This window comes from Amblyraja radiata, chromosome 18 (genome assembly GCF_010909765.2).
Source record: "Amblyraja radiata isolate CabotCenter1 chromosome 18, sAmbRad1.1.pri, whole genome shotgun sequence".
Classification (NCBI taxonomy): Eukaryota; Metazoa; Chordata; class Chondrichthyes; order Rajiformes; family Rajidae; genus Amblyraja; species Amblyraja radiata.
Window position 1 is genome coordinate 4,358,204 of NC_045973.1, and position 16,789 is coordinate 4,374,992.

The following is a 16,789-nucleotide window of genomic DNA, read 5'->3' on the forward strand; positions in this document are numbered from 1 at the left end:
ACAAAGTGTTTAAAAAACTCAGCAGGTCAGGCAGCATCTCTGGAGAACATGGATCGCTGATATTTTGGGTCAGGGCCCTTCTTCAGACTGATTGTAGGGAAGGGGATGGGGGAGGGAAAGATAGCAGGGAGAAAGGAGGGGCAGTGCTAAGCCTGGCATGTTATAGATTCAAATTACAAATGCGCACTCTTAAATATTTTCGACGCTATTGGTCAGGTTAATACATTTGTATGTCCAAGAGAACACAATCAAGGACAAGTCTTTAGGTCTTTATTCTCTGGAGCGCAGAAGGTTAAGGGGGGACTTGATAGAGGTCTTTAAAATGATGAGAGGGATAGACAGAGTTGATGTGATCAAGCTTTTCCCTTTGAGAATAGGGAAGATTCAAACCAGAGGACATGACTTCAGAATTAAGGGACAGAAGTTTAGGGGTAACATGAGGGGGAACTTCTTTACTCAGAGAGTGGTAGCGGTGTGGAATGAGCTTCCAGTGGAAGTGGTGGCGGCAGGTTCGTTGGTATTATTTAAGAATAAATTGGATAGGCATATGGATGAGAAGGGAATGGAGGGTTATGGTATGAGTGCAGGCAGGTGGGACTAAGGGGAAAAAAAAAATTGTTCGGCGCGGACTTGTAGGGCCGAGATGGCCTGTTTCCGTGCTGCAATTGTTATATGTTATATGTTATAAGTCGCACCCTGGCCACTCCCTGTATTTCCCCTCTCCCATGGGGCATTGAAGTGTGAAAGGGCTTGGACACACTAGAGGCAGGAAACATGTTCCCGATGTTGGGGGAGCCCAGAACCAGGGCCACAGTTTAAGAATAAGGCATAAGTCATTTAGAACGGAGACGAGGAAACACTTTTTCTCACAGAGAATGGTGAGTCTGTGGAATTCTCTGCCTTCTTAAACATCATTCCAAGATTAGATGGAGGCAGGTTATCTGGATGCTTTCAAGAGAGCTAGATAGGGCTCTTAAAAATAGCGGAGTCAGGGGATATGGGGAGAAGGCAGGAACGGGGTACTGATTGGGGATGATCAGCCATGATCACATTGAATGGCGGTGCTGGCTCAAAGGGCCAAATGGCCTGCTCCTGCACCTATTGTCTATTGTCTAAAACTCCCAGTTTCTTCCCAGCTGTTTATCAGGCAACTGAACCATCCTACCTCAACTAGAGAGCAGTCCTGAACTACAATCTACCTCATTGAAGAGCCTCATGGTATTCCCTTACCATGTATCTATCTGTACGCTGTAAATGGCTCAATTGTAATCAAGTATTGTCTTTCCCCTAACTGGATACCACGCAACAAAAGCTTTTCACTGCACCTCGGTACACGTGACAATTAATTAAACTGAACTCAAATATCTTTAGAAGATTGTTACGAGGTACAACAGAGTGAGGCAAGCACTCAGTGCAACAAAACTAGAGATCAAGTTGGTGAACGTTTGAATCTGGCTCATTCCAAGATTAGGCAACAGTGCTGGAGAAATCAGCGGGTGCAGCAGCATCTATGGAGCGAAGGAAATAGGCAACGTTTCGGGCCCGAAACGTTGCCTATTTCCTTCGCTCCATAGATGCTGCTGCACCCACTGAGTTTCTCCAGCACTTTTGTCTACCTTCGATTTTCCAGCATCTGCAGTTCCTTCTTAAACATCATTCCAAGATTAGGCAGAAGTTGAGAAATATTGCAGATTAGCGCACTGACACAGGATTATGCAGGGAGATAGAATGCAGACATCCAGCACACAGGCAGCAGCCGCTACTCAGATGTTGAGCGTGGACGGATCACAGAGCCACATCTCTCTGCTCTTCCTATCCATTCTGCCAACTATCAAACTTTCAAAGATTCTCATCTGGCGGAGTTTTGATTTTGTGAAGCTTTTTATACTTTACCCAGTGCCCCAGGGAAATCATCGCAATCCTGAACATTTGCAGGTACTGCTTGTTAAGTCTCTTCTAAGCCAATTATGTTTAATTAATTAGGGATTCTAGCCAAAGAAAAAAAAAAAAAAATCAGAAGCTAATACCAGCAAGGTCGTGAATATTAATGTCAGAAATGTATGTTTTTTTGTTTTTTATTGCAGAATGGAATCATGTCTGTGCATCAGAAGGTTGTGGATAGAAGTATCACTCCAGGGAATTGAGCATGTAATTTACTCTGGCAGTTGAGTGCAGTATTGACGGCACCTTCAGAAGTGCTGTCTTGTGGATGAAAGATTAAACCAGGGCTCTGTCTACTCTCTGTGGTGGATTTCAAAATAACACAGAAAGTATTTTCAAGAAAAGCTTTGGAGATTTCTCTCCACCTCCCCCCCCACCCAAAAAAAATGTCTTGGCCACCAAGCCTCAACAGATTACCTGGTGATCGGCTCGTTGTTTGTGGGAACTTATACAAGGGGTAAAGTGCCCACTGTTTTCCCTATGTTACAACATTTACCAGACATTGACTGGTTCTTCTGTAGAAACAAGGAACTGCAGATGCTGGTTGACCGAGGAAAGACACAAATTGCTGGAGTAACTCAGTGGATCAGGCAGCATCACTGGAGAACATGGACATGTGACATTCATGATGGTCTGGACCCTGAATATATATCACCTAACTATAATCTCCAGTGATGCTGCCTGACTCGTTGAGTTACTCCAGCATTTTGTGTCTTTCCATGGCTAGTTTTTCATTCTAGGGTTAGGAGGGAGAGATAGATCACAGATCCAGCCTTGATTGAATGGCGGAGTAGACTTGATGGGCTGAATGACCTTATTCTGATCTTATCACAAGATCTTCATTGGATGTAAGACACTTTGAGGTGGTTAAACACACACTCTTACCTGGATATCAACTCAGAGATGGAGTGGTGAACTCAATCTACTTGAGCAATGTATGAAGTGTTGGAAGCACTCAGTGGGCCAGGCAACATCCGTGGAGGGAATGGAGAGATGACGTTTCGGGTCGTGTCCCTTTTTCAAACTTGAAGAAGGGTCCCAACCAATAACTCCATTCCCTCCACAAATGCTGCCTGACCCACTGAGTTACTCCAGTACTTTGTGTCCTGGTATTTTTCCCTTGACTACAACTGTGGAACTTGTGTTTGGCTTGAACATATTCACGTGTAGTATTATCTGATTTGATTAGATGACACACGCAGTATCTCAGTACACAAGACAAAATCTTAAAGCAGGGGTTCCCAACCTTTTTCGTCCCGTTTACCCCTGGCAACTTTAATAGCACATAACAATGTTATTTCACTTATTTATGAACAACTAATGATGAACAGATACCTGTATACCAGAACCAAACACAGTCAGTCAATGAGTCAAAATATGTACAAATTCAGAATCAACAAATTTACCCCCTGGGTAGGCAAAATTTACCCCCCTGGTGGTACATTTACCCCAGGTTGGGAACCCTTGTCTGAAAGGATCACTTTCCTACACCGGCACAGGAAATAAAACACATGTTTTTCCCCTTGAAGGAAGGAGAGGCTAACTTTGATCGGTGCCAGCAAATTATAATGTTGATCCCTAGACTGATGAGTGCAAGGAAGAGATCACGTTAGTTAGTGCTGGCTGAGTACAGATATGTTTAGCAATTAACCAGTGGAAATAGACATGGGTTAATCATCCAATCCAATTTCAGTGGCTAATTTAGTTCCCAATTCTTTCCTAAAGAACACCTGAATAAATATTAAATCAATTTTCTTGGCAAGACAGTGTTCTACTGCTAAAACAATTAAGCTTTTAAACGATAATATGACAGTTATGTAACTGAATGGACTCATAACTCAGTCCCAACAAAGGAATCATATCTTCAGTATAAGCAGTATAAACTAATATTAAAAATTACTCACTTTCACGGTCTGCCCAGCTTCAGGACCATCCTACAAGAAGGAAGAAAAGATAAGCAAGGGGCACTAATGGTTCACAATAATGTGGTGACAGCCAATTAAAGTACTCAGTTGAAAAACAGTTTAAGATTCACCAGCTGAATGCGATTGGAATCAGTTTTGTAGATGAGTTGAGCAGTGCATGGCGGCACAGTGGCGCAGCAGGTAAAGCTGCTGCCTCACAGCACTGGAAACCTGGTTCCATCCTGACTACAGGTTCTGCCTGTGTGGAATTTGCACGTTCTCCCTGAGACTATATGAGTTTCTTCCGGGTGCTCCGGTTTCCTCCTGCATCCCAAAGATGTGTGGGTTTGTAGGTTAATTGGTGGCTGTAATTGGATAAGACAATGGGATAACATAGCACTAGTGTGAACGGATGATCAGTGGTCGGCGTAGACTCGGTGGGTGAAAGGGCCTGTTTCTATACTGTATCTCTAAACTAATCTCACTCTAAACATGAGCAATAATGTTTTTTTAGAAAGCAGTTTTACCTTCAGAAAGTTTATGTTAATGAATCTTTTTCTTACAAAGCCTGTTGAAATGTATTAATGTAATCAAAAATAGAAACTCACAGTGAAAAATTAAATAGCTCAATGAAATTAGCATCATTCTATTAAATTGCTTAATTCATTTGCAGTCTACCGTAATTATCTTGTGTTAAAATTATGTACATATTTTTTAAATTATTATTTCTCATTTCTATTTAAACACAAATATTTGACTAGAGGGGCAACATTTTTTACACAGAGAGCGGTGGGTGTCTGGAACGCGCTGCCTGCAGTTTAAGAAGGAACTGCAGATGCTGGAAAATCGAAGGTAGACAAAAGTGCTGGAGAAACTCAGCGGGTGCGGCAGCATCTATGGAGCGAAGGCAATAGGCAACATTTCGGGCCGAAACCCGTCTTCAGGGGTTTCTCCAGGTGCTGTCTGGGGCGGTGGTGGAGGCAGATATGACTGTGGCATTTAAAAGACATTTGGATAGGCACATGGACATGGGGGGAATGTAGTGATATGGATCATGTTCACAAGTTATAGGAGTAGAATCAGGCCATTCTGCCCATCAAGTCTACTCCGCCATTCAATGATGGCTGATCTCTGCCACTTAATCCCATTTCCCTGCCTTCTCCCCATAACCCTTGACATCCATTCTGATCAAGAACTTGTCTAACTCTGCCTTAAAACCATCCACTGACTTGGCCTCCACAGCCCTCGTGGCAATGAGTTTCACAGATTATCTACCCTCTGACTTAAGAAACATAGAAAGTAGGTGCAGGTGTAGTTTATTCGGCCATTCGAGCCAGCACCGCCATTCCATATGATCATGGCTGATCAACCTGAATCAGTACCCTATTCCTGCTTTTCACCATATCCCTTGACTCCACTATCTTTAAGAGCTCTATCTAACTCTCTCTTGAAAGCATCCAGAGAATTGGCCTCCACTGCCTTCTGAGGCACAGAGTTTCACAACTCTCTGGCTGAAATTTTTTTCTCATCTCAGTCCTAGGATGAGGCCAACCCCATATTCTTAAACTGTGACGACTGGTTCTGGACTCCCCCAACATCGGGAACATTTTTCCTGCATCTCGCCTGTCCAATACCTTAAGAATGTTATAGGTTTCTATAAGATCACCTCTCATCCTTCTAAATTCCAGTGAAAATATGCCCAGTCGATCAATTCTTTCATCACATGTCAGTCCCGCAATCCCGGGAATTAACCTGGTGAACCTACACTGCACTTCCTCAATAGCAAGAATGTCCTTCCTCAAATTAGGAGACCAAACTGCACACTATATTCCAGGTGCTGTCTCACCAGGGCCCTGTACAACTGCAGTAGGACATCCTTGCTCCTATACTATAATCGTCTTGCTATGAAAGCCAACATGCCATTTGCCTTCTTCACTGCCTGCTGTACCTGCATGCTTACGTTCGGGGACTGATGTACAAGCACACCCAGGTCTCGTTGCACATCCCCTTTTCTTAATATGACACCATAGGGTTTCGACCCGAAACGTTGCCTATTTGCTTCGCTCCATAGATGCTGCCTCACCCCCTGAGATTCTCCAGCATTTTTGTCCACCTTCAATTTTCCAGCATCTGCAGTTCCTTCTTGAACACCATAGATAATAATCTGCCTTCCTGTTCTTGCCACCGAAGTGGATAACCTCACATTTATCCACATTATAATGCATTCACGATTTCTAGGGCCACCTCTTGAGTCTGGGATGCAGACCATCAGGCCCTGGGGATTTATCTGCCTTCAGTCCCAACAGTTTACCCAACACCATTTCATGACTAATGTGAATTCCCTTCAGACCCTCCATCACGTTAGATCCTCCATCCGCTAGTATTTCTGGGAGATTGTTTGTGTCTTCCTCAGTGAAGAGTGAACCAAAGTACTCGTTTAAGTGGTCTGCCATTTCCTTATTTTCCCATTATAAATTCACCCGTTTCTGACTGTAAGGGGCCTACATTTGTCTTCACTAATCTTTTCCTCCACATATCTAAAGAAGCTTTTACAGTCAGTTTTTATATTCCCCGCAAGCTTTCTTTCATGCTTTATTTTCCCCATCTTAATTAACGCCTTTGTCCTCTGTTGAGTTCTAAATTTCTCCCAGTCTTCTGGTTTGCTGCTTCCTCTGACCAATTTCCACATTGGCATTAATCTCATCTTTAACCAGCAATGCCACCCCACCTCCTCTTCCTTTCTGTCTATCCTTCCTGAATATTGAATACCCTTGCATGTTGAGCTCCCAGCCTTGGTCACCCTGGAGCCATGTCTCCATAATCCCAAATATATCATATCCGTGAACAACTAACTGCGCATTCAATTCATCCACCTTACCACGAATGCTCCTCACATTAAGGCACAAAGCTTTTAGGTTTGTCTTTTCTCCCTTCTACCTTTTGCTGTTGACCCCCACCCCCCCCCCCCCCCCCCCCCCCCCACTATTACGTCTAAACCCACCCGTGTAGCACTAGCAAAATGCCTGCCAGAATATTGGTCCCCCTCCAGTTAAGGTGCAACCCGTCCCTTTTGTACATGGAGCCTCAGCATGACATCTCTGTTTTTGTATTCCAGTCCTCTTGATATAAATGCTAGCATTGCATTTGCAGGTAGGGAGATTAGTTTAACCTGGCATCATGTTTGCTAAGGACATTGTAGGCTGAAGGGCCTATTCCATTGTTGTACTGTAGCATACTCCATGTTTTATGCCCTAATAGTTTAATTTAGTGTTTAGTTTAGAGATACAACGTGGAAACAGGCCCTTCGGACCACTGATTCTGCACTGACCAGCGATCGCCACACACTAACACAATCCTACACACACTAGGGACAATTTACACTTAATACCAAGCAAATTAACCTTGGCAGTGTAGGAGGAAAACAAAGATCTCGGAGAAAACCCCACGCGGGGTCACTGGGAGAACGTACAAACTCCGTACAGACAGCACCCGTACTCAGGGTTGAACCCAGATCTCCAGCACTGCAAATGCTTTAAGGCAGCAACTCTACTGCTGTGCCATCGTGCCACTCTGCTACAATAGCTGCGATTTTTATAAGGGATAGATGGAGGAAGTTGAAATCAGAAAATTCTGATGCTGGAAAGTTGAGGCTCCTGGCAAATATACTGCAAGATCTCATTAAAAATAGCTAATAATATTTCCTGCCCAGCGACCAGCTAGACGGAGAGGCTAAACAGCTGGCAGGCAAAAGAAAAGTAAACAACAGTGGCAACAGTGGGCATGCTCTACGATTCAATACATTCAAGGCAAATCCTCCACCTTTTAGTCCTAATCACCACCTGATCCTCATATATTTTGCTAAATCTTTGAACATGAAAGGAATCGATCTCAACCTTGAATATGCTAGCTGCCATTCACCGAGCAAGTATCCAGAGCTCCAGGGTGTACGATTCCAAAGCCTCACAAACTTCCCGCTACAGAATGGTTCAACACTGCCTTAAATGGCTGCCTCCTATCCTGAGATTACATACCCTGCTTCTTGTATTCTCCAAAAAGACTCTCAACATCCACTCTATCTGTTCCTCTGAGAACTTGATGTACTTTTCAATGAGATTGCATCTTATTCTCCGTAACCTTCAACAACAAACCTCTGAGGTCTTTGTTTTTTTCCACCAGTATCATGATTATTAATTTATATATTACATATAATAATATTGCTGCATAAACACATTAATATTATTATTGTTTAAAATAATGTATAAATAATATACTGTATCATTTATTATATATTATCGATGTGTATTGTGTTTACAGGCCTGCAATGCCAAGGCAAATTTCATTCTTCTGTTATCAGTACATGTGATAATTAAATTAGACTTGACAAGGTTTATTTATTTATTTATTTATTTATTTATTTATTTTTAATGTGAACTGTTGTATGTTTTATTTTAATATATTTTTATTAGAAGTAGACATATTATAAAGTATAGTTACATATTATAGTAAAAAGACTTTTCATATACATCAGTCATACATTATTAAAATTTTCAATTATCAATTTCTTCTGCTTCTAGTGTTTTTATTTTTTATAGAAAGAGAGAGAAAGAGAGGGTAGAAAGTTACAAATTAAAAAAACCAGAAAAACAGAGGTTTATTTTTTTTAAATGAGGAAACTACATTTGGGTTTAACCCAGTGAGTCTCTCCTGTCCTACAACTGCTTCCAGCTCTCCCAGCCACCTACGCTCCAATGTTTACACCATTTGCCCTTCCAATCAATCTCGCATTCTCTTCCACATTAAACCCCACCTGTCACTAATTTCCTCACTTCCTTCTCTGTCTGCATCAGTTTGCAGTTGGCCCCCATCTTCTTTGTGACGTTTGCCCTGTGACCGATCGTATGGCTATCCTCCAGCTGCTCTGATTTCCTCCCACATCCCTAAGATGTGTGGGCTTGTCGGCTAATTGGTCTCTGTAAATTGCCCCTGAATGTGTAGGGAGTGGATGTGAAAGTAGAATAACATAGAACTAGTGTCAACGGGTGGTCAGTGTGGACTCGGTGGGTCAAAGGCCTGTTTCCATGTTGTTTCAATTCTTTAATTCAATCATGGGACTGGAACCTGTAGATGAACCATATGAATCCATGCCCATATCATCTCCACTACACATATTATGCATGTCACACTTTCCACCATATAATCCAGTCCGGGTTTTGGTCATCGTGAGTACTGTACGTTTGACAGCCTCTCGATATGCTACGTGAGCTGATGTGATGAGCGCAGCTGTGTACAACGTTCTCTCTGTATGATCTTAATAAAGGACTAATGGTTCACTCCAGACTTTGTGATGGATCACTTACAAACAAAACCTTTGTCTCCCAGGTCAAGTGTGGTGACTACACCCGTGGGAAGTCCAATCCAAAATTCTTGTGAAGTTCATCTTTGATCTTGGATGGAAACAGGTTTACAGCCACACCAACCCAATTTTCTTTCCCTACTTCTTACTTGCCAATTTAAGTAGAACTTAATCACAGAAATATTTCATTCAGACTTGGGTTGATTTCCCTGGAACGCCGGAGGTTGGGGGGGAAACCTGACAGGAGTATCTAATATTATGAGGCATAATGTGGATTAACAGTCAGAAACTCCCCCCCCCCCAGGGTGAAAACGTCAAAGAAAAAGATGGCATAACTTTAAGGTGAGAGGGGCAAAGTTTACAGGTGATGTGCAGGGCAAGATATTTTTACACAGATGGTGGTAGCTGCTTGGAATGTGCTGTCAAGGGTGCTGGTGGGGGCAGATGTGTTAGTGGTGTTTAAGAGGCTTTTCAAAAAGGCACATCGATATGGAGGGATATTGATCACGTGCGGGCAGAGGAGATTAGTTCAACTTGCAATCATGTTAGGCATGGACATTGTTGGCTGACGGGCCTGTTTTTGTGCTGTGCTGTGCCAAGTACTATGCTTTTCATCGGCACCTGCAATATTTTGCTTCTGGCAACAAAGGAAGATGGTTGTGTACTGAAGGAAATTGCATGATGGAAGCGCCCTGCATTGGCAACAGGAGAAAGAGCAGCACTTGGTCAAAAATGTAAAACGATGAGCCGCAGATGGCTAGCTGCTTTCATCTTTTGCCAATCTGCCTTTATCTTTCAGTTGATTGTTTTTCTTCCACTGAATAATCAATTTAATCTGTTGGGACAATGCCAGAATTGACCAAAACCATATGTTTGGAGATGGCTTCCATTTTCAATGCATTTGCACATAAGTGAACCTCCATCACTTTGACAGCCACACATAGGAACACTCAGTGAACAGTGATATGAAACAACAGGAAATATGCAGTGTGTAGGAAGGAACTGCAGATGCTGGTTTAAACCGAAGATAGACGCAAAAAGCTGGAGTAACTCAGCGGGTCAGGCAGCATCGAATGTAGACACAAAATGCTGGAGTAACTCAGTGGGACAGGCATCATCTCTGGAGAGAAGGAATGGGTGACGTTTTGGGTCGAGACCCTTCTTCAGACTAGTCAGGGGAAAGGGAGATATACAAGATGATGTAGAGAGATAAAGAGCAATGAATGAAAGCTATGCCAAAAAGTAACAATGCTAAAGGAAACAGGCCATTGTTAGATATTTGTTGGGTGAAAATGAGAAGCTGGGTGGTGGAGGATGGCTGGGGTTATTCGGTTAGAGAAATCAATATTCATACCACTGGACTGTAAGTTGCCCAAGCAAAATATGAGATGCTGTTCCTCCAATTTGCATTTAGCCTCACTCTGACAATGGAGGAGACCAAGGACAGAAAGGTCAGTGTGGGAATTGGAAGGAGAATTAAAGTGTTCAGCAACTGGGAGACCAGGTGGGTCCATGCGGACTGAGCGGTAGTAGGTGGAGATGCAGTAGTAGAAATCATTCCGTCTATCGACTGGGCAACACCGACATAAACTCACATGCTTCATATTCCTCAATGTCATGGTCGTTAATAAGTACTTCATCAATCATACGGAATGAATATTTTTCAAGTCACTGATTATTAAAAGCAATCACAAACCTGGATGGCAATGGTCAAAGATGTCCCTTTGAAATGTTGCTCCACAACCTTTGCCACTTTTTGGCTTGTCTGGAACAAGTCGGTGATTTCCTCTGGTCGAAGGTCTCGGTAGCGCTCCACCACTCTGATCGGACACACCAACACATCTTCATTGTAAGCAGTCAAGGAAGTTCAAGGATCACAAAGAAAATAGACTACACCTAACATCTAAACCAAAACGACACAACAGTAGAACATCTCTCCATGCTCGAGATATTCACTTTGTCTCTGCATGTTACATCAATGTGCGTTCAAAGTTAAATCAAGGAACTGTAGGTCACACGACTGTCAATATTATTACAGCAATGGTAATGAACATTCCCAGCTTCATTAGAGCCTTTAATTTCTCATTAAACAAATAAATGATGCAAAGAAATGACACGAATTTCTCCCGTCGAGTTCACGTTACCGTCTCGAAATATTATTTTTTCCCCCTTTCATCATAATCGTCAAGCATCTTTGGAACGTTATCACGGCTTGACTTGAGACTGTGGGTTTAAACATGAGGCCATCAGGCTGAGTTCAAAATCCACAACATGCAACTTCTGGCAGCAATTTTACAGTTGGTAAAACCCAATTTTCATAATCCTTAAACTGAACCTTGAAGTTTATTGCTTAAATTACACGGGCACTCATGCCGACTGCGCTAATCAACTGAGTGGCATTTAAACCGACGATGCAACACTATGATTGATAACACAGAAAATATGAATGTCCCTCAGTTCATGTTGGGTAACTCAACAGCTTGGGGATTGAAGCCATTGAAGCCCATCACAACAAAGAACAATACTGACCCACGGACCCTCATTGATAAAGAACACTGGATAAAGAACAATGGCTGCCTCACCAACAGTCTGTCTGTCCTTTCCTTCTTTGTGTTTAATAGTATGTGATAATGTATGTTTTTAGTGTTCTATAGCTTGTTTTACGTGGGGGAGGGAAATAAACTTTTTCTAATCTCCTACCTCGACGGAGACGAGATTTTTTTCCGTATTGTATCTCCGTCTGCGCTGCGGCCTAACATTGAGGAGTTGGCGGCCTTTGCTGGAGGCCGATTTTGAGAGCTCCACCGCGGGTGCCTGCGGGACTTTAACATCACGGAGCCCGCGATCCCTTTGCCAGGGATCGACCTCGGAGCTCCAACCACGGGTGCTTGCGGACCTAACATCACAGAGCCGCGGTCTCTGGTCAGAGACCGACTTCGGGAACTCCAAACCGTGGGGAGTTTCGACCGCCAGCTGCAGGAGCGTTGATCGCCCTGACGGATGGTTCGATTGCCCCAACCGCGGGAGAGTAAAGAGGAAGAAGATTGGATTTTTTTGCCTTCCGTCACAGTGCGGAATGTGGGGAATCCGCTGTGGTGGATGTTTATGTTAACTTTTATGTAGTTGTGTGTCTTGTTGCTTTTTTTTTCCCGTATGGCTGCATGGTAATTCGCATATCGCTGTACATTAATTGGTACACGTGACAATAAAAGACCTTTAAAACCTTTGAATTCTTGTAGTTCATCTGATAAACCACTCAGCATGCACTCTGACAGAATCTGAACTGTAATATGCACAGTTGTTGCGTATCACATTCCAGTCTATGCTTTTCTTTATGGAGTGTTGTAGGAATGCCTACTCTCAATAATATGATGACCTTATCGGACCTCAATGTTATATCATTGCACTAAATGTTGTGCTCTTTATGTGGACGGCTAGATTGTATTCATTTGTAGTATTTTTTGCCTGGATAGCATGCAAACAAAAGCTTTTCACCGTATCTCGGAACGCGTAACAACAATAAACAAATCTTCAATTTTTGTTTCCTACTTTGACATTCCAATGCAAATCCAATGCAAGGCCAAACACTGACCACTACACCGAGAAATCCTGGAGTCAAATCACAACGGCTTTGCAGCTGCATTTCGAAGAAAGTCTAAATTTCCTCGCAGCTCGCTTTGATTTCTACCAGACGGTGCAACAGGAAGGGCAATCGATTACCCAATTTCTTGTCGAACTTCGCACCAAGGCAAAAGCATGTGATTTTAAAACTCAATGCTGCGAAAAGTGCCAAGGCAATGCGTTGCGGGATAGACTGGTCATGGGCTGCCAGCATGCATTCATCCAGCAGGCGATTCTCAAGGAATCGGACGCTGCATTGAAGAATGTGCTGCAGTGTGCTAAGATGGCCGAGCTGCTGAGTAAAGAACTGCACAAAATGGCTGCAACACACAGAATCAACCAAAGATCCTATAGCGAGCAAGATAGTCCACTTGACGAAAAATACGTAGTACGGTCATGGGCAGATTCTTGGGTAATTTAAGGCCCCATTTGCGTAACCGGCTTCCGTCTCTGCACCAAACATCCCATAGGATAATACTGATGATCAACTCATTTCATCCCTCATTTACATCATAGCTGCAGGAAAGTAATGTTTCCCATTTACAATACAACACATTAAAACTAAATTGTCTAACTAATCTCACAGTCTTTTTCTTTTAAGTTTTTGTTTGGTCAGTGCTGAAAACTATTTTTTACTGCACAATGGCACAGCTGGTAGAGCTGCTGCCTCATGGAGCCATAGACCCGGATTTCATAGAAACATAGAAACATAGAAATTAGGTGCAGGAGTAGGCCATTCGGCCCTTCGAGCCTGCACCGCCATTCAATATGATCATGGCTGATCATCCAACTCAGTATCCCGTACCTGCCTTCTCTCCATACCCTCTGATCTCCTTAGCCACAAGGGCCACATCTAACTCCCTCTTAAATATAGCCAATGAACTGGCCTCGACTACCCTTTGTGGCAGGGAGTTCCAGAGATTCACCACTCTCTGTGTGAAAAAAGTTCTTCTCATCTCGGTTTTAAAGGATTTCCCCCTTATCCTTAAGCTGTGACCCCTTGTCCTGGACTTCCCCAACATCGGGAGCAATCTTCCTGCATCTAGCCTGTCCAACCCCTTAAGAATTTTGTAAGTTTCTATAAGATCCCCTCTCAATCTCCTAAATTCTAGAGAGTATAAACCAAGTCTATCCAGTCTTTCTTCATAAGACAGTCCTGACATCCCAGGAATCAGTCTGGTGAACCTTCTCTGCACTCCCTCTATGGCAATAATGTCCTTCCTCAGATTTGGAGACCAAAACTGTACGCAATACTCCAGGTGTGGTCTCACCAAGACCCTGTACAACTGCAGTAGAACCTCCCTGCTCCTATACTCAAATCCTTTTGCTATGAAAGCTAACATACCATTCGCTTTCTTCACTGCCTGCTGCACCTGCATGCCCACTTTCAATGACTGGTGTACCATGACACCCAGGTCTCGCTGCATCTCCCCTTTTCCTAGTCGGCCACCATTTAGATAATTTCAATCCAGACCTTGGCTGCTGTCCATGAGGAGTTTGCACGTTCTCCCTGCGATTGCATGGGTTTCGGCCGGGTGCTCCGGTTTCCTCCCACAACCCAAAGACGAGCAGGTTTGTAGGTCAATTGGCCGCTGTGAAAAAAAATGCCCCTGGTGCGTAGGGAGTGGATGTGAAGGTGGAATAACACAGAACTAGCATGAACTTGATGTGCTTGATGTGTCAAAGTGTGGACTCGGTGGACCTGTTTCTGTGCTGGATTGCTGAACCTAAACTGAACTGAACTGAACTCCTCCAGAGATGTTGCCTGACCTGTTGAGTTACTCCAGCACTTTGTGTCTAAACTAAACATCTGCTTGTCTTCAGTATTGACTTGGTATTGAGTTCTTGAAATCTTGTTCAAACATCTTTGTGCAGGTCAAATCACTTCTGACTGGGCCCCAATTAACATAAGCAAACTGATTAAACATAAACTATTTAGACATTCTTTTTATTGATGAAATGGAATCTAAACTGAAAGTGTTTTATCTTTTTTACACTAAACATTTCAAGAAAACGGGATTGTGTAGTTTATGTTCACGAGGAGAAATGTTGGGATGAAGCATCCTTGTGTGCTGGAAGCATCGACATATTTAAGCTTTTAAGCACAGTTATGCAGCGGCTAGAGCTGCTGCCTCACAGGGCCAGAGAACTGCTTTTATTCCTGACCTCTGGTACACTCTGCGTGGAGTTTGCACGTTCTCCCTGTCACATCATGGGTTTCTCCTGCGGATTTTTCCCCCCCCGCGCACCAAAGACGTGTGGGCCGATTGGTAAATTGCCCCAAGTACGTAGATATGTAATGTCATTTAGTGTGGTGAGAATTTTTTTTTAAAGATTAAATTAGATTTGGTGTATATTCGTGGTTGATAGTCAGCTCAGACTTGGTAGGTCAAAGGTTATTTCTGTGCTGCATTATTCAATGACTAATTGGCCACTTTAAATCACAGGTCGTCATTCAAATATTGTCATATTTTGAGATTTTCTTCCATGTAATTTTCACTCATCCAAATGCATAAAATGAAAATCTATCAAGAATTGAAATCATAAATTAAGGTAAGTTGTTGCACAATATATTTCCCTTGCACTGCTTAACCTAATGTAAGGCATTAAAGTGTAAGGTACACAAAAATGCTGGAGAAACTCAGCGGGTGCAGCAGCATCTACGGAGCGAAGGAAAGCCATAGATGCTGCTGCACCCGCTGAGTTTCTCCAGCATTTTTGTGTACCTTTGATTTTCCAGCATCTGCAGTTCCTTCTTAAACATTAAAGTGTAAGGCATTAACTGTGGCAGGTTGAGACAATAGACAATAGACAGTAGGTGCAGGAGTAGGCCATTCGGCCCTTTGAGCCATCACCGCCATTCAATGTGATCATGGCTGATCATCCCCAATCAGTACCCCATTCCTGCCATCTCCCCATATCCCCTGACTCCGCTATCTTTAAGAGCCCTGTCTAGCTCTCTCTTGAGAGCATGGATATATTCCTCCAGAAATAACATGGAACACAGAACAGGGCAGCACAGGAGCAGGCTCTTCGGCCCACAATGCTGTTCCAAACATGATGCCAAGATAAATTACTCATCAGTCTGCACGTGATCCATATCCCTCCATTCCCTGCATGTCCATGTGCCCACCTAATAGCCTTTGAAACGCCACTATCATATCTGACTCCACCACCACCCCTGGCAGCGTGTTCCAGGTATCCACCACCTTCTGTATAAAAAACCTGCCCCACGTATCTCTAAATGCTGCCCCTTTCATAGAAGGTAAATCTGTCCCCCAGTAAAGTCCCTCAAGGTGGAGGACAGCAAGCTAGCCCGTAGCGATAACCTGTAAGTTCCTTCCATCACCGCTATCTGAAGCTGGCGAATAGACTTGATCTTCACAGTAACAAGCTGCGTTTGGGCAGTGAGATCTTCCACTGCCACTCTCGGCCTCGGGTTGAAGCTGCTTGAAGCTGCAACTGAGGATGAGAAGTTGGCCATGTGATGCTGTCTCCTGTTTGGGTCCCCAGGTGTGTAGATGAATTAGCTGCAAGAAATGGATAGGTTCCAAACTCCACAAACGCCTCTGCGCCAAGTTAGGCTCCATAAACCTTAACACTGAGCGACGGCTGCCAATACAGAAGCATTTCACTGTACAATTTAACTTTCTTCTGTAGCTATGAAACTGACGCCCTACCATGCTGAGAACTATATTACGCACTCTGTATATTCCTCTTTGCTCTATCTATTGTACTTCAGTTTGGTTTGATTGTATTTCTGTATAGTATTATCTGATCCATTTGCACAGCATGCAGAAAAATACTTTTCACTGAACCTCGGTACACGTGACAATAAAAAACCTAAACCTAGCCAACCCTACTGGAGTCCTTACCCTTGTCCTTCGCTGCACGATGTACGTGATTACGTCTTTCAGAGATGCGCCCCCCCCCCCCCGCTCTATCCATGTTGCCCGATTTATTCTGGCAG

At 43.3% G+C, this 16,789-nt stretch overlaps 1 protein-coding gene across 1 annotated transcript in view; it reads right to left on the reverse strand.

Moving 5' to 3' along the window:
• The window catches only part of fhit (fragile histidine triad diadenosine triphosphatase), a 725,671-nt gene that overhangs the window by 271,821 nt on the left and 437,061 nt on the right, over positions 1 to 16,789 (reverse strand). The window contains exons 3-4 of the mRNA XM_033036631.1: positions 10,895 to 11,040; positions 3,846 to 3,875 (exon numbers count right to left, since the gene is read on the reverse strand). Coding sequence (XP_032892522.1) covers positions 3,846 to 3,875; positions 10,895 to 11,040 — 176 coding nt within the window. The remainder of the gene's footprint in view (positions 1 to 3,845; positions 3,876 to 10,894; positions 11,041 to 16,789) is intronic.